Source organism: Triturus cristatus, chromosome 10 (genome assembly GCF_964204655.1).
Source record: "Triturus cristatus chromosome 10, aTriCri1.1, whole genome shotgun sequence".
Classification (NCBI taxonomy): domain Eukaryota; kingdom Metazoa; phylum Chordata; class Amphibia; order Caudata; family Salamandridae; genus Triturus; species Triturus cristatus.
Window position 1 is genome coordinate 869,831,380 of NC_140593.1, and position 21,618 is coordinate 869,852,997.

General features: G+C 41.5%; 1 protein-coding gene across 3 annotated transcripts in view; it reads left to right on the forward strand.

The window, feature by feature from the left end:
• Positions 1–1,433: 1,433 nt before the first annotated feature.
• Positions 1,434–21,618, forward strand: part of LOC146796136 (GTPase IMAP family member 8-like) — a 132,550-nt gene continuing 112,365 nt past the window's right edge. For all 3 annotated transcript variants that reach the window (XM_085628522.1, XM_085628523.1, XM_085628524.1), the window contains exons 1-2: positions 1,434–1,567; positions 11,957–12,822. In XM_085628522.1, the coding sequence (XP_085484648.1) occupies positions 11,962–12,822 (861 nt within the window). In that variant the 5' untranslated portion in view covers positions 1,434–1,567; positions 11,957–11,961. The remainder of the gene's footprint in view (positions 1,568–11,956; positions 12,823–21,618) is intronic.

A 21,618-nucleotide genomic window follows, 5' to 3' on the forward strand; every position in this document is an offset into this window, starting at 1 on the left:
AGAGGTACCTTAGGTACCCCCTTGACCACCAACCATAGGCCGCGTGGGCCAAAGTTACTTCTGACAGCCTTTCCATGTCGTAAAGGCCGGCGCAGAAAAGCTGTTGAAAACCGACATCATAATCCCCGCAGGGGAAACACCATACATATGGGGTTACGATGTGGTTCCAAACAACAGGAATACTCCGCAAGTAGGTCAGAACCGAGTAGGAATGACCGGCCGGTTCATGTTGCAACCACGAACATTGTAATCGTGCGGTGGGAATGTAAATCAAAAAAGTTGGTCAGAAGGGTTCCGACGTGGTCAGGAAGATTCTGTCAGACAACATCGTAATTAGCCCCTAAGTGCAGGAGCAGATTTACATTAGTAAATCTACATGTGTAAGTATACCTCTGTGAATAGGGACCAACGCTGTTTAATACATATTTGGGGGCATATCAACAAGGGCTTTATCTCTGCTTTTTTGGCTTTAAAAGCCAAAAAAGCAGAGATAAAACTAGCGCCCTATCAACAACAGGGTGCTAACACGCAAATTTGCATGTTAGCACCCTTTTACTCTACGCTTCCCCTTGCATCTCTAATGAGATGCAAAGGGGGCGTTCCAGAGTAAAATAATAAGAGAAATGTCGCTAAGCGACATTTCTCCTATTATCAAGAATGTCGCTAGCCCTGTTAGAGACAAAAAAAGCAGCGCTAACCGCGGTTAACGCTGCTTTTTTACGTCTGCTAATTTTCAGACTTAGCCATGATATCCTATGGAAGGAGGATATCATGGCTAAGTGTGCCTGTCCCTATCAACAAGGTAACGTGTGATTATCGCTGGGTTTCCAGCGATAATCTCACGTTAGCCTGTTAGCGTGTAGATTTTTATCGCTATTAAGATAAGCGTTGCTAATAGCACGCTATCTCAGCGATAAAAATTCACGCTAGCCGGCGATAACTATCCTCACGCTAAGAGCGCTGAGCGATAATTATCGCTGGTTGTTGTTGATATGCCCCTTCGCTTTCTACCTGTCTTCAGGCTGTTTAGATGACCCTGCCCCTACACTTTTAAACCCATGGAGACGCTTTAGTAGCAACTGTCAAACCAGAGAGGTATGACTGTCACAAGGTCATGATGACCTTGGACGAGTGCCCTAATACATGTGAAATGCAAACTAGTGAATCAAAAGTGCATGGTGCATACTGTCACCGGGCAGACTCAAACCTAATGAGGCTTTTAACGTAAGTCTACGATACATTAAAACAAACTATAACCAATGTAACAATGACAAAGCACGCTTTATTTTTTTGTACGTTTTTTTCTTTGCAGCCGGTACCATTCTAGACGTACAGAGCACAAAAAAGATAATACGTTCTCGTTTTTTTTCCACTATCCTACATTCTTAAGTCGCTCCTTTTCTTTTCAACAAAAGCAGACACCGAGAGGGAGGCGTCAGCTCCTGTCTTTTATGAGCGGCAGTTTCCTGGTTAGCTGATCATTGACTCTGGAGCCAGGTGCACGAGGCCGAGCCCACTGCAGTCACTGAGGGAAAAACTGCAGACCCGCGATCCGACCAAAGAAGAGGTACGTAAACGATGCAGAGTTACGCGTTCCCTCTAACCACAGACAGGCAAAGAGTGGAAATACAGCAATAATACACGTTCCCTCTAGCAACAGTTCGGCACCGAGTAAAAATACTGCAATACCGTGTGCTCCTTCTAAAAGGCACCTGTGCAGTCAGCACGGACAGGTTCTCTTCCCTTGGGCTAGAGCAGTTTCGGTCGGGTATAGACAGGGATACTAAAGATCTGTGACGTTTTAAGTCAGGGTCAATGTGCCCTGCCTGGCTCAAAGCACCCGCCTTTCAGGGGGGTGCTTTATTAGAATCAGCATTATTCTGCAGAGAGGGCCCTGATGACCCTGAATAATCCTAAAACAGATTGTTTTAGATACTGTTCTCCTTTAATTAATTTTTTATGAGGGTGATGTGTGAGAGGCTATTACGGACGTTTTGCAGAGTAATGTTGTGTTTATTTTTCATTCGACATCCATAACAAAACGTTTATTTCAGATAAAAACAGGATCTCACATACGAGAAATAGGAGGGTGTCATAGACATTATCTGCAGTAATATAAATGAGTTGCTGCTGTTATACAATATTGAAAATACACGTCACTATCCCTGAATATTAACTGTAAAAACAATCAGACTTTGGACCAGTGTGCCTGTGCACTGTCACTGACCTGGACAAAGAGGGGGTAAAACAGCGGGAATTGCATCATAAATTTAAAACTGTTCCGAACTGGGGCCCCAAAAATAAGTTTGCCCATGCCCCCAAAATTCTTAAGATTCCCCCAAATCCTTAAACTGTCCCTGCTAAAGATTTGTGTGTGTTCGCGGGTTTGTTTATAAATGCTTTTGTTTTCGAAGGACTTTGTTTCACAATAGGTTAACTGCATAGCAAGGCTGGATAGAAACTCTGGGCAGGCATGCTGTGCTGCTAGCCAAGCTATCAACATGGATATTCTAGGCATTTTACTGTAAAACTTCATAACGCAGGCAAATCGTTTCTAAATAAAACCTGAACATATGTGTGTGATAATACCAGGAGAACCTAAATGAAAGAAAGTATGTTGCACTAGTTTTCAATGTCGGTAAGGAACATAGGACGTTCATTTAATAATGTATCATCTTTGTAGGTATAATCATACAATTACACCAATAAGGATTATTTTAAAGTAAAAAATACTAACTGAAATGTTTTTGGGCTCTTGCTACTATTATTACACATACAATGGCATTAATGTCCTCAACATATGAAGAACACATGTTTATTTAGTTTTACACATAGTGAAACGTATGAGAAACTGATCACCAACAGATGTCTCTCAAAGATGTACAAGTCCAGTAAAGATCTCTGCAAAACTGCATCTACTGTACTACCTTTCTAAGTATGATTTGAACCTATTCTCGCAGTGCTGTAGGTAACGCATATTAGCAGTGCTTCCAAACTGTGAGTATGTGATAACAACTGGCATGGTATTCAGGTGTCGATTGGTTCTTTCTTATTTTAAGTGCATGTGTCTTTGTCGTTGGAAACTGGGTTACTGACTGAGGTGGGTGAAACCCTACTCAAGCAACAACCACAATTCTTGGCACTGTGCCATCACAAACAACCCCAAATTAACCTGTGCTCAACCCTCTGATAGCTTGGCACAGAGCAGTCAGGCTTAACTTAAGGCTATGTGTAAAGTATAAATGCAGCACTACAAACAGAAACAAAATTAAAACACCACAGAATAAAAATCCCAAACCAATTTAGAAAAAAATCGAAAAAACTCTAAATAATAATTTAACACCAAGACAACTAAAATCCAATCAGTAGAACCAGAGACATTCAGTTTTTAAAGATTTCAGTGAATATTATGCCAAAAAATACAAAGTGCCAATGGGGGTTATCTGGTTACACAAGACAGGGACAAAGTCACAAGTTCAGACTGACTGCGATGGAGTGCTGGTTGCCTACAGGGACCCAGTTGGGCCCGCTGAACAACAGTACGTAAAATCCTAGCTGCGGAGCAATGCAAAGTCATTACGTTGAGTTGCGTCTGGGCAACATCGCGAAACAGCTGCCATGGAGCTTGCGAAGAGAGGTCCTGTGCTAAGGCGCATTGCGCAGCAAAGTCATGGACATCGACTGGAGCTTGAGATGTGAAGTCTAACATAGTCGTCAAGGAAGCCGCTGAGGCTTGCGAAGACTTGCATAGCAAAGCGGCGGTGCTGAGATCACGGTGTGTCACACTTGGCCGGTGCTGGCAAAGTTGCTCGGTCTTGCGAAGACTTGCATCGAGATGCGCCATGCAGCATTGAGTTGTGCTGGTTGTCGGTGTTAAGATGCGTTGCACTGGGTCGGGCTGGGGGAGCTGGCTAGGTGATGCATGGTTCTGCTTCTGAGCTGCGGCTTTCAGTGTTGAGATATGTTGTGCTGGATCAAGGTTGAGAAGCTTTCGGGTGATGCGGTGTCCTGCATCGGAGATGCATGGCCCAGTGAAGCCTGTTGTGTCCTTGTGGCTTGAGAACAGGAGGGCAGCCGACTGACTCTTGGAGATCTTGGAGTCCTGGGATACACAGGCAGCCTGGGTTCAGTCACAGCAGGGCAGTTCACAGCAGAAGAGTCCTGGTGCAGCAACAGCAATCTTTGGACAGCAGAGAAGGCCTTGAGCAGCAAAGCAGGTAAGCCGTGCAGACTTCACAGCTGGACAGTACTTTTCCCTGGCATTGTCCACAGGTCCAGAAGTGATCTGAAGAGTTGAGATCTTAAGTCCAATATTTATTTCTGGTGCCCATTTTGAAGCAGGAGACGTTCTGGGGTTTTTCACCACCTTGAAATGGTTGGAATGATCTGCCTTCCTGCCCTGCCCCCAGATTGTATGGGATCACAATAGACTAATGTCTAACCCCTTGGTAAGAGTGCTCAGGCAGGGCCTTTGTGATGTGCAAGTGGGATTGGCGACTCCTCCTCCCCCTCATTAACTTAGAGGGACCCATCCTCCCAACACCTATCTTCCATTTGTCTCACTGTCTGGTAGCAATACACAAAGGCTGACTGCCAACTACACCTAGTCATTTGTGCCAGGATGCAGGCAGCAGACACCAAATGGCTGGGACAGGAAAATGCCAACTTTCTTAAAGGGACGGAGCGCGGTTACAAGCCAGTACGCTAGCATCTTGCAATGGAGTTACAATCACTGACAAAATGTGAACTACAGAATAGGAGTGCATTTTATCAATTATCATGATAACTTTCTCAAGGTGACATTTTCAGAATTGTGATCAAAAATCCGATTTGACTATTAAAGAAGTTGTTTTAATTACATTTCTATAGACACCAAACTTGATCTGCCTACTTACTCCCAATTGAAAGTTATCGCTTATTAAATGTAATAAGGTAACCCAATGTTATCCTATGTGAGAGGTAGACCATGCAGTAGTGAAAAATGAATTCAAGAGTTTTTCACTGCCAGAACATATAAAACTTTAACGTGCATGTCCATCTTTTTAAACACACTGCACCCTGCCCTCTGGGCTGTTCAGGGCCTACCCTAGGGATGACGTATATTTATTAAAAAGAAAGGTCTGAGCCTGGCAAAGGGTTTATTTTAATGAAGATTCTGATAGAATGTACTTTCAAATATTACATAAAATAATCAACCTTCACTTCTGTTGTAGCTTAAAACAACCTTTGGTGTGCAATAGTGGTGTGTGCCCTGCCCACTGCATGAGAGTAAATGAATTGCAATAGCTGATGACTAAATGGTCAACCAGACCCAGAATGCACAACCCTTAAGGTCACAGGCTGCTCAATTTAAACAAAATCCACAATGGTGAAAGAGTTAATCGAAACAAAAATGATGTTCTTCGATGCTTCAGTTGCTTCATTGAAGACATAGTAATGATAATATTCAAAACTTCGTACAGTGTACTGCTTCAAACTCGTAGTGGCAGAAACTGACAATTCAAAATGTGTCATTAATTGACAATTATGACGTAAACCCAATGCATTTCAGGAAAAGCATTTCATTAGGGGTACCTGTAATGTAAGACATAAGAAGGTCCAGTCAGAACAGTTTGTAGGGAGTTGCAAAGGATTGAGGGGTGACAACTGACAACCATGCTGCATGCAACATGTGAATCCAAGTGCAAAATAGTGTCCAACATACCATGTGATGTCTCACTGCAATTCATTTGTGCCCATGTGCTTCAATATCAGATACTTATGCGGTGTGTGAGCACAGTGGAAATGTCAAGACCACACAACTTCAAGAAGCAATGGTGAACATGTGCCCCACCAAACAAAACCATGAATAATGGTGTGTGAAGGTGAAAACCAGTGCTATAAGGTGCACTGCACACGTTATAAAAATGAAAATGTGACCCAAATATATTGTAAAAATGCAATAATCGTGCACGATAAAATGCAAGGTACTGCCTCCCTCAATTATATGGTGAATTACAGTAAACTATCAATCCATAAATTACAAACACATCTGTGGGTGGAAAACATCTGTGTTAATTCCCAGAATATTATTCAATGTTAACTAACTCAAAACGAGTTCATATAAGTCTTTACCTCTCAACTCGCAGATTGACTCAATACCCTGATGATTATGCGAGTGAAAACACATGAATCTTGGTCTCTCAGCATTCTACAACTCTGCACCACCACTAGTGCACCAAAATTCCACAAAATGTAGAGAACAGTAGTGAGACTACTGATTAAATGATTATGTGAAAAGCAGTGGAATAAAAAGTAAAAAATGAAGGGGTGACATTTACCTTGGAGAAACGAAGGGTGGATAGCCTTTCCGACAAATGATACTAAGAACATGCTCCCTAACTGTACCTCTATATTCAGTGCCTTTTAAATAACCTGCATGCCTCATATACAGCGTATGGCCCAGAAGTGAAAGAAACATCGTGAAAATGAAAGACATACTCCCGTGTATGTGCAAGATGCACATACTATTACATAGATATCAATTGTCGGCCTGCCCATGCTGCAAACTGTGCGTCAATCACAAACAATCTACAAAGGTAGCAATATTAGGTTACGATAGGATAAACAGCAGTGACAGCATTTACATTTTGAATCCAAATGTGGCGATAAATAAAATTGGAAATAAAAAATGTTCTACTCTTCTATATTCCCACACTTCCCCCTACAAAAACATTACCCTATTTGTGTGGGTGTGCCTAGCACTCGTGACAGGAAAGGCCACAAAACACTACATGGAGGTGTCAACCCTTTTTGTCTGCGTGGGCAGCTGTGGAATTTAGGCATGGGCTTGGTAGCAACACAGGGAACCCTACCAAGCTTAGACATTTCTGAAACTTAGTCACCCAGGGGAGTCCTGGGTGGTGTTACTTGCTGGGAACCCACTACCTTTTTATACCTACAATGTCCTCCAAACCTCAAACCGTGGCTAAAATCCCACATTTTCCTTAGTTATCATCCCTTTGAACCATAAACATATATTTTCCTATGGATCTCACTTCTCCTTATTGAACTGCTAACATTTAACCTCGTCTTAATGGCCTGCTTCTCTGCTATGAAGTTTATGTAATTCTCAAACTTGATCTTTCCTTATTCCAAAGATTAACTCATCTTTTCATATTTTGCAAGCATTATTCTTCACTCTTTCCATACTTCTTCAGTGGTCAAACAACATTTGGATACTTTGGATGTTAAAAGAGTTCTGTCCGTTTATGGCAACAGTTCAAGTGAGTACAAAACTTAGAAAAATCCTTTTTTACCTTTGGCCAGTTAGGAAAAAGGTGAGAGAGCAAATACAATGACTTTGAACAGATGGGTTATATCAACATTATGCTGGATTACTTAAATGAAAATGAGGTAATTCTTGGTACTATTGAAGGACTTTCTAGACAAGGGATGGCGGCCTCTTGGAAAAAAGTTCAGGGTGTTTCTGTTCAAGAGATCTGCATACCAGCAACTTGGTCATCTGATTATATGACTGAAGCATTAAGTAAATGGGCTATTTACTTGTTTCCTCTGTCCTATAATGTCCTATTAACGTAACAACAATTTTTCCATTGAGTGTGACTGCATCAAACTAGGTTAAAGCACATAGACCTAGATATATACAGATTAAATAATAACAGAATGCATATACATAGCAAACATTAGAAATCGATATTTTAAGTAGTTCCTCAAGAGGTCCATAATTAAATGATAATGCAAAAGTCAATGTTTACATTTTTGATTATGCACATGTATATTTAATATTAAATCTCCAATATATATGCAGATTAATTGATGCTGATTTTGGAAGTTGTACATGTACAATCCATAAAGAACACACTTTTTGTGAGAGTGTAGACAATCATCTAACTTGTACTTCACCCTATAGCAGCAAGTACGCCTAGAGCCTCTTCTGGAGAAGCAGCAGCGGGCCGCTAGAGCCCAAAGCAACATCTCATTCAGTTTGCTATCCAAGTAGCTCCTCCAGTCCAGTGACTACTGATATTCACATAGAAGCACACAAATTAGGCTTTGTAATATTTCGGTTAAGATGTGGCCAGCCGCATGGTTGTTTTTCTTGCTTTGCGATAAAACATTTCAGCTCTCAGGATTGAATACTCTTGCTTACTTGCCTTGAAAAATCCCTAGGCTCACTTGCTACTATAGGGAAAAACACATGTTAGCTGAACCTCTACATTCTCACAAAGAACAATGTTTTCCTGTTCTTTATGGACTGTATCTGTCCAACTTCCAAAATCAGCAAACCAGCATTGATTTATTGGTAAATTTATTGGTGAATTATTATTATTATTATATATATACCTATATATAATATCTAATGCATAACAAGGGACTTTTGCATTATCATTTAGATATGGATCTCTTGAGTAATAACTTCAAATATCAATATGTAATATTTGCAATGTACAAGTATTCTGTTATTATTTAATCATGTAATCATATGTTTATAAAACACTACGTCCAACAAAAGATTGTTGAGTCAGAGAACAATTTTGGGATTGGGTTCTTAATTCTCCTACTTTGTGAATATTTCTTATTGAGCTTAAATGTGTGTATTAATGCACTTTTTCAGGATACTGTTCGCCTATATGCATTAAAGTTTGATTGCATATTTGTGTGACTAGTTGTATTTTGTCAAAGGCCTTTACTTTAAAAGTAATGACTCGGATGAGGCATCTCTTGAGGTAATATTCATTACTTGTAGTCCAACTTGTCCACATCACAGTCTTTACATATCACCCTCCCTCCTTGTTCTACACCTTTGGCTAGGATTGGAAAGTACAGGAAAATGCTGAGAATGTCAGCCCTTTTATGTTACCCAGTATGGTTGGTGGGACATTAGTATTCAGTATTTCTGTTTTGTTGCTGTCTCACATGTGGGATCCACCTAAAAGGTAGTGACTGTGATGAGTATGAATTAGAAGAAGAGTAATGAAGATCACCAGTAAGTAATCAGAGTAACCTAGCCTCAGGCCTAGCAGCATTGTGTTAACACACTGGAGTAGTGTGGCTTAATTTAGATCCAGTCTGGCTTAATTTTGAACCAGCGAACACCGCAAACATTTTGTAACTTTAACTGCTATGTTAACATAATGATAGTATCTGTTTTTTTCAATTACTGAAAAAATTACACTGGACTTGGCACCATTAACTGCTCATTCCTGACAAGCCTCCTATAGCATGACAATTGTCTGCAGCCAGGCCAGTGCCTGGAACATCTTAACCCATTGCCAGATTCAATGTATGCTGAGACAAAATGTGATTGACAAGTCGGAAGCCAATGACTGAAGGATGCTGAACCAACGCCAAGCTCATGTATATACTATATTTTTGTCAAAATAAAAGTTCGAAACTGGGCGAAAAAGGATCTCATAAGTGTAAAAAAGAAGATGTGAAATGTTAGTCATCTCTTGCAGACACTGGGTGAGTTGCTATGAAGGATTCCATATCAGAAGTAAAGTGTAATGGAACCAGAAATATGACGAGGACGTTTGAGATGGTAGTACTCAAGTAGAGAAAGAAACAGAGAGTAAGTGTAGATTAAAGTTATCAAGGAGATATAAAGGTGACAACATAGGTTGCAAATAACTGAAGGAGAGAAACAAGACTGTCACTGGAAGAGCAAAAGAATAAGGTGGGACACAGATGACCAATCCCACAATAGGTAGAGATGTGGGTAAAAAGTCAAGATTTCCAACCTGTATGATATGGCTGCCAAATATTATGGGTATGTGTCACTCTGTATCCAGAAAACTTGCATTGATTCTGATTTAAACTTTTGTTAGATCAGCAATTGCGAAGGCTCATTTGGTGTTCCTAAATCAATGATTTTAGATGTGAAGGATCCTGGCCCACCTTTTCAATTCATTCCAATGTCGGGTCCTCAATGGTTCTTTTTAGTAGCATTAAGGTGTAGGCGGAAGATGAACTCATGAGTCGCTGGACATACAATGTAACACAAATGGTTACATAAGAACCCAAATCGACAACCAGTTGAAGGTTATTCAGTTGTGTTACAAATCCAAATCTAGTTGGACATACTCAAACCTTAGCATGAGAGTATAGAAACACAAGGGAAATAAAAGAATGCCAAACCTCCCTAAAAGGTTTACTCGATAAAGCATGAAAAGAACAAGCAGCTCAATTACAATTATGCATGAGATGAGGAAACAAAAGCTCAAGTCTTCTTGCATCAGCGCTTGTCCTGTATACAACATTTAATTCTAACTATCCCTACTCTAGCTCTAGAGTGGCATCCCTACATTTAGGCCCAAGCATAGGACATTAGAGAGGAAAGAAAGGTGTCAGTGGGCAAAGTCGTCCTAAGAATTCACACTGCCATAACGTGGATCTAAGGCACGAAGCCACAAGCAAAGGAAAGAAAGCTTGTCAGCGCAGTGCTCTCTGTCAGGAAATCAAGCGGGAATGGGGGTAACTGTACCTCTCTACAAGGCATTATATACATAAAATTGTATTAATCAAATGTCCATATTGCTTTTTGTCTCACAAGTTGCAACAATGGGCTCAGCCTCAAACTTCTCCATGACGTTGACTCCCTTCACCGCCTTCTCCATGCACACGCCCCTCTGTAACCGCTCGTCCTTGACTTTTCTCCGTCTCCCATGTGAAAACACCTCCCTCCACCTTATTTCCTGTGACCAAGCTTACTGCAACTCTTTCATTCTGTAACCTTGCCCAAAAAAACCCTACTCTCCTCTAGTACTTTGTCCACCGACAAAGCAAATGTGAGATATAAGCATTCTGCGAATTTCCCATAAGCGTTTGAATACTAATATCAGAAACGAAGACACTACAAGAGTAGTACAAATCAAGGCCTATGAATCAAGCTAAGTGAATAAATGTACCATACAATGTAAGCTTGCAAATACATCAGCTGACTACATTAAGACACCTCTTTAGATGTAAGTCATTAACCTAAGAACGCATCTATCGATTATTAACACATCATTGAATCGTATTTACTAGAGAGACCTAAAACAAGTTACATTGACTACAATGGTAAGTGCACGTTTTAAGCGATAAGTATCAAGCCCTACATTGGATTACATTAACTTTCCCCGTAACATGTTAGTTGATTCACATTGTCTTCTAACATCTCATTCTCCCATAACATTGAATTCTACTGACGGTTACATTGTACTCCTAACAGGTACCCCATGTAGGGTATGAATTCTCCACTCTATCAGATGTATTTTCTCAATACAAATTAATTTAAGTGTATTTCTTTGTTTTCCATAATTCAGAGCATGTGCTTCAAATGTAATTTTTCATCAATGAGTATTCTTTGCTGTTGACCTTTTGCTTCTGTGCATTTAGATTTCAAGGACACCCTTCATCATGCGCTAACAGTTTTCAAACTTAACAAAAACGTTTTAGAAAGATATTCCTGGTATGTTCATTCTCATTTTGTTCAGTCCTTGAATGATTCCCCACCTGTGTTGTGGTACATTAACAAACATTCTCTTGCCGGTGGAAGCAAAGAAAAATTAGCAAGTGGATGGTAGAAAACATTATTAAACACGGGATCAGATATTTTAAGTCCTAGCATCTCACAGCTATCATGGATTTTGGTTGTTGCTTTGAAAGGCTAATAGAGTTGAAGCAGATTTAGCCAAATATAGAACAATTGACAAACTGGGCTGCAAATGTCATATAAAAATTCGATATGATTGCAAAGGGTACAGATCCAATAGGGCCTGCAGATCTGCGCCACTAATAGGTGAATGAATTGATGAGACAAGAGGGGTCCTGTTCGCTGTTTACATGGAAACACAAATGTCACACGTGTGTATTATTCCACTATTGAAATCTCACTGTAAATGTTTTATGTCTGATGGAAAGTACAAAGTGTGCATTTTAACAAGTACATGAATGATGTCACCCGCTCCAGATCACATGATGCGTGCAGAAGAACCCCAACTGCGTCTGATGCTTGTGGGCAAATCATCAGCTGGGAAAAGTGCGACAGGAAATACCATCCTGGGTGAGAAGAGGTTTGACTCCAGCGCCAGTTCGACAGCAGTGAACAAGACATGCAAAAAGGAGGCAGTGGAACGGAAAGGGAAACAAATTGTTATTGTTGACACACCCGGCACCTTTGATACGGTGCTTACTCCTGAACAGGTCGTACAGGAGGTCAGATCATGGGTCACCTTCTCTCCTCCCGGTCCTCACGCCATTGTGTTGGTGGTGAGGATCGGCCGATTTACAGAGGAAGAGAAGAACACCATTGAGTGGATCCAGGATGCTTTTGGAGCCCAAGCAGTGAGGTACATGATGATTGTGTTCACAAGAAAGGATGATTTAGAAGATGTCTCCATACATGAGTACATTAAAAATTCAGGCAGTGAAGATCTGCAGAGGCTGATTAAGAAGTGTGGAAACCGGTACTGTGCCTTTAATAACAGAGCCTCCCCAGAAGAGCGGGAGGAGCAGGTCACTGAGCTTCTCACCATGATTGAGCTGATGGTGGAGCAGAACAATTGGACCTGCTACAACAGTGAGCTGTATGACCAAGCTGAGACTACCCACTCGGAGAAACTAGAGGAGCGACGAAGACAAAAGAGAAACCCACTTGAGATAGAGCAAGAAAAACTAAATGTTAGGCTAGAGAAGAAAATGAAGGGTTATGTAAAAAACAGCACAGAACGAGGTGATAATCGAAGGAAAGAAGATAAACTGAAGAAAAGAGTACCTTGTGATCAGCAAATAAACTATCCAGAGAAAAGGAGGAGGAAAGAAGCAAACGATTCCCAGGTAAGTGAATCTTGAATGTGTGTAAAGCAATAGAAAAAGATGGGAAAGACATGATGGAATGAAAAACCAGTGAAAATCGCGATGGAAAAATATTTAGAGTGAAATAGCTACAAGAATAGTTGTACTTTCAATATTAGTTTAATAGAGCTCAAAATGGCTTCAATTCTGCTCTAATTTCCAATGGTCAATTATTATTTTTTGTAAAAAATGTTTTGACTTGCTTTCAAAGAAGGAAACTGATTCAATGCAGTGGATAAACACGTCCATGCCTCCCAAGGCATTAAGAATGCCTATTTCTCCGCTTGTTTTTATACAGTGAAAAGCTTAGCCGGAGTGAAATTGACAGTGTGTTTATAGTTTAATTTTCACATATTATATATACGAACTAGCACTTTTTTCTAGTCTCTAATGTTATTCCATAAAAGCCAGATCTATACCAGATTTTCTGGGTAACATCTCCCTATGTTCAGGATTTCAGTTTGAATTCATTTATCCGAATGTATCCCAAGGCGATCTGAGCTTCTGGCATAGGTTTTACCCTCATGGACTGGCTTTGGACACCACTGATATAAATAGACCGTGGGGTTGTAATTTTCTTTTTCCTGTACCAAGCAGTTCGAGTGCAAGATGCTCTAAAGCATACAAGCTATCCATAGAATGGGACCTAGCAACACTGTTCTCCAAGACTGCCATTCCTTGAATGGTATAGAAACCTTGGCTGGTGAGTATTGCCGAAGTTCCTTTAACCAGACAAGACCAGCATGTCCTTCCGGCAGGGCTAGTGCACTTTAATGTGTAGAGGATGTTCTCTTCTCAGCAGGACCGCCATACTTTGAGTTGGAAGAACTAGCACATCTCATTATGCTTGCTATATGTTGAAAGTGGCAACTTCTTTGTACACCTGGAAGAAGACATATTTATAGTACCAGCCAGTCGGTTAATTCCAGAATTTCTAATGAGAACTTGCACAGTGGTCGTGTGACGTTTCAGCAATCTGCTATTAATTTCAAATAGACAGTACTGGCTCTTTTTGAAAGAGCTGGTGTGCATTAAGTGCTTAATTTGCATATTAACAAGCGCCCAAGCTTTTTCTCAGAAACCAGAATGTTATGATTGTTGGGCCGAATATGAAAGCTGTGTAGTTTTGACTCCTCCTCTTGCCTCTTTCATCCATCACCCTAAACTCCCTGTCCCCTTTATTTCACTTTCCGGATTTTTTTTGTCCTTGCTTTCTCCTTTTGTCACTGTTCTTCCGTCACCCTTTTCCTTTCCGCTTTTTCTGTCTTTTTCTCTCTTGGCCTGGGTCAAAGTCTAATGATGGGAAAACAAGTTGTGGACCCAAAAAGAGTGCAGCTGGGCCCTACTTGCAAACACTGTCTCAAATTAAGCACTTGATATATTGAATGGACCAGTACAACTGCACAGCACGGTCACTTAACATTTTAATGGTCACTGATTGGATTTCTTAGCAGATACGTTGACGTCATATATGTTTTAGTAGTCTGAAGGAAAAGACCATCATTTCAATAGGTCCCATGAGGGACAATGCTATATGGTATCCAACACAATGTAATTGACATGTCTTTTTTTTTTACCCAAAAACGCACATGGTCTTCAAGTAGCAGCAGGACAAGACTCTCTCACGCAAAATACACTTGCACCAAGGACAGCAGTTTTGACTTCGCTGATAAATAAGGTCCCAGCATTATTGTCATCAACAGTGTAAGCTAAACTCAGGTCACAGACCGAAAGCACAAAAGAGATAGCCGAATTGCAAGCTTTTTTCTCACAAAACAAATGCAGTGTATTAAGCAGATGCACAAGCTTCCTGCTCACACACATGGACACAGACATTGTATGCATCAGATGACTCCCCAGCCAGAACGAGAAGGTGCACTACTGGTAGCTGTGCAAGTTTAGTTGACACAACATATGCACATCACAAGCAGCTGAGCTGCAGTCTTCCCTGGCACATAAAGGGTCTGATTCGGAGTGGCCTCATGTTGATGCAATAATTATTGCGCTTGTTAATGCCAGCTGCTGCTGCTTGAGGCTGCTGCTATCGGGGGCCAAGTAATGGACTTCAAGGCCCATAATTCCATCGACCCAGGAGGCAGGGGCTGCAGCCTTTATTTGGCCACTTTACAGTCGCTGCATGGGACGCTTGCGGGAGTGCCTGGGCGAGTTCCGGGGCCAAGACATCTGGGAACATCCGTGGCTGACTGAGACTGGATCTGGCACTCCCTCTTGGCTGTGTCTTCTGGTCATCTTTGTAATGGTAAGAATGAACTTAATACTACTCTAGGTGAGGTCAACCTCTCCAGTAAAGGTCCTAAAATTTTGAGGCTTTCAAAATCCGATGTGGGCGCCATTACCTAGGAAATGTGCACTCTGGAAATAGAACTCGGTGTAGGTGTGCTGGACCCTAACATAGGGGGTTATTACGATGGCAGGGAGACCACCACTAACAGTCTTTCAGTGGCGGTCTCCCACGCCATCGTGACCAACTTTACCACCCGCCATATTATGATGGCGGTCGGATGTGTGGCGGTCGTAAAGACCGACTGCCACGCATCCGACGTGCTCCTTGAGCCCACCAGTGCGGCAGAGGGGCTAGTAGTGGGGCTAGTAGTCCCAACAACGGTGGCGGTGCCTACTAGATTACGATGTCCCTTTCCGCCTGCCTGTTCATGGTGGTGAACCCGCCATGAACAGGCAGGCGGAAAGGAACTTTGGGGGCCTATTGTGGGTTCCCCTTATCTCCTTGCCCCCAAACACGGGACCTGGGGGGGCACCTATGGTGGCGGTCGCAACGTAATTCATACTGTGGGACTGCCGACTTGTAGGTGGGCGGTCCCAAGTATGAAATGATGGCGGACGGACTGAAGTCCGTCCGCCATCGTATTGACCCCCATAGTCAGGAATAGTGTGACTGTCTGTGACATAACACCCACGCCAATGATGAGTAATCCATCAAATATTGCTGGCACACAGGACATGCCTGTAAATAGATTGCATGTTTTTCAAGCCCCAGCCATTGTGCATCAACCTGCTGATCGTACTTTAGCTGCCCCCCTGCAAACTACAGAAAAACACCCAGCTAAGGGCCCTTTGAATAAGACTTCTACATAGTTCTCCTTAGGTGGTGGCACCCTTGGTCTCTTCTGAATGCTGTAATTTACTTGTGGACTGACTTGTGGATAGACTGGCAGCGAAGTTAGAGTCCATGGTGGCTCTTTCTTTCTCATCTTCTGCAAAGAGACTTTCCAGTGTTGAAAATGCCATTTTACAGTTTTTTCTCAGTTTAAGATTCTTGTCCCCAACCGAAGGGCTGGGTTTCGGGCATCTATAGTTCAACAGCCCAAGGAGAGGCCTGTTCTTATTGCTTCTGCTCCATCTGTTGGCTCAATGCCTCTATCAGGTGTCCTCCAACCATTGGACCCCAGTGTACAGGAGGGTACTCCTCCCTTGGGTTTAAATTATACAGTGGAAATGTTGAATGTACAATAGCTCATGACTTCAACTTCTAGTGCATCTTGTGAGGGTACTAGCATGGCGTTGTTTAATACCCAAATGTATCCTTTGGCTGGTTTGTACTGCAAGCGGTCCTCATAGCCTTTGGGACCTTAGCCTGTGCCCCACATCCTTTGTCTACCTCCAGCTGCTACCCCTTAGGGTCTAATTTTGGAGAATGTACCCCCTCTGCCTGAAATCACCTTTGAGAACCAGTTGCAGTTAAAAAACAAAGTGGTTATTGTGGTAAAAAAGAAGCTGGGGCTCAACATACAACTGTTTAAGTATATTGATACAGTGATGAGGTGTGACCAGTGTACACGGTCGAAGGCCTTCTCTGCATCAACTGACAGAAGGAGTGCCAGTGTGTTAGAGCGCTGTGTCTTATTGAAGTACTCCAATTTTTGAGACTCCAGAGGTGCTAGGGGTAGCACCCTATGACTTCGAGTACTTCCTGATGTGGTATTATAAAAGTCTGCATGTCTTGATAATATCACAAAGAACTTGGCAACAGAAGCTGAAATATGAAAAGACATCTTTATTAAACTCAGTGAGTGAGACTACGTCGCACAGAAGCCTTAGCAACTGAATGAGGCAGTCTGCAGAACGAAAACCAGTGTTCTCTTTTATAATGCATATTATGCTCTGGGCAACACCGCCCTTCTCTTGCAGTTGGTCATTCACATATTTTACTTCAAAGAACAAGCAGAGTCGTGATTGCAATCTCACATTTCAGTTCAGCCAGCCCGCAATTATTTACCGAGCAAGGCTCAGATCCCACATCTGACCCCAATAAACATGAGCATCTCCTGTTTAGAGAAACAGGCCATAAAGCAGGAACAAGCAGGTGCGAAAGTGATTAGCCGGAGGCTTGTGTGCGATGAAAGGACTTTATGGTGTGTCAAGCCCTGATGCTAATCACAGGTGGCCGGAGGAAGGGGAGCTCGTGAGACCGGACTGACCTGGGGCAGCGGAGACCAGCTGCCCAGGTCATGGAGAAGTCAAGCAGAAAGTACATGTATTCTAAAGGCTTATAATGTGTTTGTCTATGTGAGGGCAACTTATTAAGATGGCCATCGCTCCAAGATGGAACCCACGGAGTCAATGTAGAATAACGTATACATAGTGCATTTGGCAATGGGACGTTATGCAAAGCGCTTGTAAATACCGCATTGACCAATCGCGGTTTGCTAATACATGAATAAACAGGGGTAGGGCCCTGTCTTCTACGTGGTCCCAAATACCAAAGTACGACAGACCCTCCTTTTGCCCTTACATAGGCAATCACTATACTCATACTGATCTTAGTCTAGGTCTATATTCACCAGATCATCAAGATGTTGCTGATGGAGCAAAATCCTAGTACTTGGACTCTCTCTCTGGACAGGTCTCCTTGAACACGAAGAAGCACAAAGGCCACATATGGCAGGCCAAAATAAGGAATACCTCTATCTAGTGATGTTCACTACTAACTAGTGTCGATGCAGAAGCTGTATAGAGGAGTTGCTTACGAATTCTAATCTTTTAACCTGCTCATGTTCAGGAAAAGAGTGCAAAGAAACAGTAGTGGAAAAAAGACATAGGTTGAGAAGCGGGTGCAGAAGTCAATTGGGTAGAGAAAAACAATCCCACCCATAAATGACAATGTCATGTTTAAAACCCACTAGAAAACACGTTATTAAGAATATTGAGACAACGGGAGAAAGTAGCGACCACTATTACAAATGAAACAATAATTTTTATGTTCAGGTGAAACAGTGGTGACCCTCATCAATGCTCTGAGGTGAAAAGGGGGCACCTTTCCACAGAAAATGGATTTTATTCTGCTTATACTAGACAATGCCAGCAAAACAAACAGTCTTCTAACACCCAGTCTATACAATCACACGGAAACCTCTTGTGAAACCACCTATGCCCAGAGTCCGTTCAAAAAGCCTCTCTGGCAGGCTTCTATTGTCCATCAAATCTTCTTCTGTTGTTTTCTTTTGCATGGGCCTCTTCATTCAAGCCTTTCATGAAAAAAAAGGTACTGCTCAGTTGGAGTGCCCTCCTGGCAAACACTCACAGCTCACGGTGTCAATGTTTCAAGGCAGTGCACCTGTGTCTTTCCTCTGCTCAGACACTACAAATAATATGCTCTTCATTGGTCATGGGCACAGATCATCTTGTGCAGACCCGGGACCATTCTCAGGATCCAACACTCATCATTCGGTGTCAGAGGACGCTCAGGCTGCTCTTTCATGGGCACTGAAATGTAGTGCCTTCTGTCAATCTTGGATCCGCCGGTGCACTGCACTTCCATTGAAGCAAAGGACAAGAGGGGGTATGTGTGGCCAAAAACTCAGGCCAAGGGGCTCAAGGGACTGCACACTGTCAGAGGTTACCAGCACATGACAGGCGCTCTTTTGCACTGAAATTCCGGTTCTGTGGCAAAACCAGCTCCTCCATCTTTTCTGATGTTGAACGCCTTATGACGAAGCAAGCGTGATGCTTTAACCAGTTCGTTGTATAACAAGGGGACTGTAAACAGGTGGCCTGTGGTCCTTCAAAGGAGTGGCCACACACCATGGGACAATTTTGGTCCAGAATACACTGTCTTTCTCAGGAAGCAACACAAATAAAAGGCAGTAGGCAAAACAGTGCCTCTAAGCTTTTCAATTGGGTTTCCGTGTGAGAGCCTCCATCATCTAAGGGTAGATAACTACACGAAATTCTATCTAAAATGGATGTCTTCACATATGATGGCATTGTCTAATAGGGCAAACACATTTTTTTTTCCCTGAATGATTACATATAAATGTTTCTAAATTCCTTATCTAGGACATTTCAATAGAGAAATCACATGGTACAGATTATCATAGGCATGTAGAAACCTTTCATATCAGGTGCACTAGGCAATACACAGGCTAATAGTCAGATATGAAAACAAAAGACAAGAACTAGAGGGTCCTGATATTTGCATGATTAGAACACATCTGATCCCACCAAAAATTAAAGCAGCAGGAACAAAAAGGGTAAAAACCACATTAAAAATAGACATTGAAAATTCGTCATGTTCAAAAGGGTAAACGCAAGATATCCCCTATTGGTATGGAAAACTTGTCTTACTATAATATTGAGTCAGTTAGCCAGGCTATCGCTATCCTGACAGTCAGGCTGGAAAACATTGAAGCAGGCCTAAGGAAAATTCTTAGAAACCAGTCTGGTCATGCAAAAGGGAATTGTACATAATATGGGGGTTCTTGGTGCATCACTGCAGTCTGGAAGTATGTACCTGAACAATACACCTACAATAATAAATGGGCTGACTGATGAAAGGAATACGGAAAAGGGAATTGGAACTAGGACACAACTAAAATCCCCAATCACTAAGCATAATGCGACATTGGGCAGGGAAGAAACAAAAGCAATAAAAAAATAAAAATCTATAGGAAGGACAAGAATTTAGTAGTCAGGCATGTGACATCACCAAGAGTACGGGTGATACACAAAAGGCCAAAGTCACATACATTTTAACTCTACCGCTGGCGACTACACCATATACGGTAATCTTAGGTAATGTTCCAGTTCCTTCTGCAGGGAAAAATGAAAACCTAGTTTCCTTTCAAGAAGCAAAGGCCATATGCTACTTAGGAGAAAGGACACCATTACCTAATGTAATATAGAAATTAGGCCACCTTTAGTCACAGATCTATAATTTCATCCTTAGGTCCAATCAAGGATACATAAATGTAGGGCTGCCTGTTCCTTTAAGGGAAGGGCAGTATAACGTGACAGGTGACAGGTGACATACTTTGATCCTGTAGATCTTTTAGTTTTCTTTAATACCATTATAGCCAATTTAGACATGCACTGGTAAAGTGCTGCCTCTCATGTTCACAGCATGAAAATATCATTAGCTGTGGAATTTAGTAACCAGAACAAGTTCAACCAACTATTGCGTAGCGATGGGCATCGTCATGACTATCCCCATGCAATATAGGTAAACTTGTAATAGCATAAAAAGCAGCAACAAAAACAACGAAAACATGCAAAAAATAATAAAAACGCACAAAACATCAAGCCATCAGATATACTTGCTGTATATCAAGCACAAAAAAGCATAGACAAAACAATAGCATATGTAAAAAGCGGTGACACACAACACCATGTCATGTACTTTATGCACTGTAAAACTGCAGCCCAAAACCCAATATTTGGGCCTGTTTAATTTGTCAGGTTTAAAATACTTACCCTCCTTTTTGACAGTAGATCACCAGGCAATGGAAATCTGCTGTCAAACATAACTCTACTGTTTCTCTTCTAACATACAGGACCAGCAAGAACAATTCATGATAGAACCAAATACACAAAAATAAATTGCATTACTTAACTGTTACCCTCTTGTCAGTCCTTTCAACATCCAGCCACTCAAGTTTTACATTTCTAGAAATAAAAAATCGTTACACTGACACTCCATAGTAATTTGGCACCTACAATTTCCACTGTGAAAAAGAAGTTTTAATTGGGAATGCATTCTCACGTAGGCATGTAGCCTTAAAGAAATTTTAGAAAAAGACTGCATCTTGTTTTCTGTCTAAGACTTAATGCAACACTTCGTTTTCTGTTAAATAAGAGCAACTATAGCAGGCATCATTCTATTTTCTTTTTTTTTTAGAGCACCAATGTATCAGCAAAGCATTTAACATGATATTTGGACTTTCAAAGGAAACCCCTTTTCCCGGTGGAATTAAGTTCTTTAGTTTTAGTGATGCTATGGAGAAACCAGAAACCCCACCTTTAGAGGCCCGTGTAGCAAGGGCATTCTGCATTCCACAGAGGCAAGGCCCTAATTTAAAAGGTCATAAAAGTCAACGTGGCAGCCTACTCATTGTTCACACTAAAGATAGCATCTCAGCAGCCTGACCGAGTTGCTCTGCAGCTCCCAACCCCCAGCTTCTGACACTCTGAATTCGTCAAAGCCAGAAGGCCTTCCTAATCCCTCCTAACTTGCAATAATTCGCTCTATGTTGAAAAATAATTTCTTCTTTTTAGGCGCTAAAAAAATTATCCCTATTCCCAGATTGTTAAACTACATGTACTGTGAATAATTCACAAAACTTAATAACACACATACCAGTTTTTAGAATAAATGCTTGTTGTAATCCTATGCAATGGTATACATTTCATCAACCTTAAGTGAATTGTATTTACAATGAGTTTTGATATTTTCTTCATCATTTAGTCATTTGCCTTTATTCGAGCTCTGTTAGTCCCTTTTATATTAGCATATGAAACTCAGTG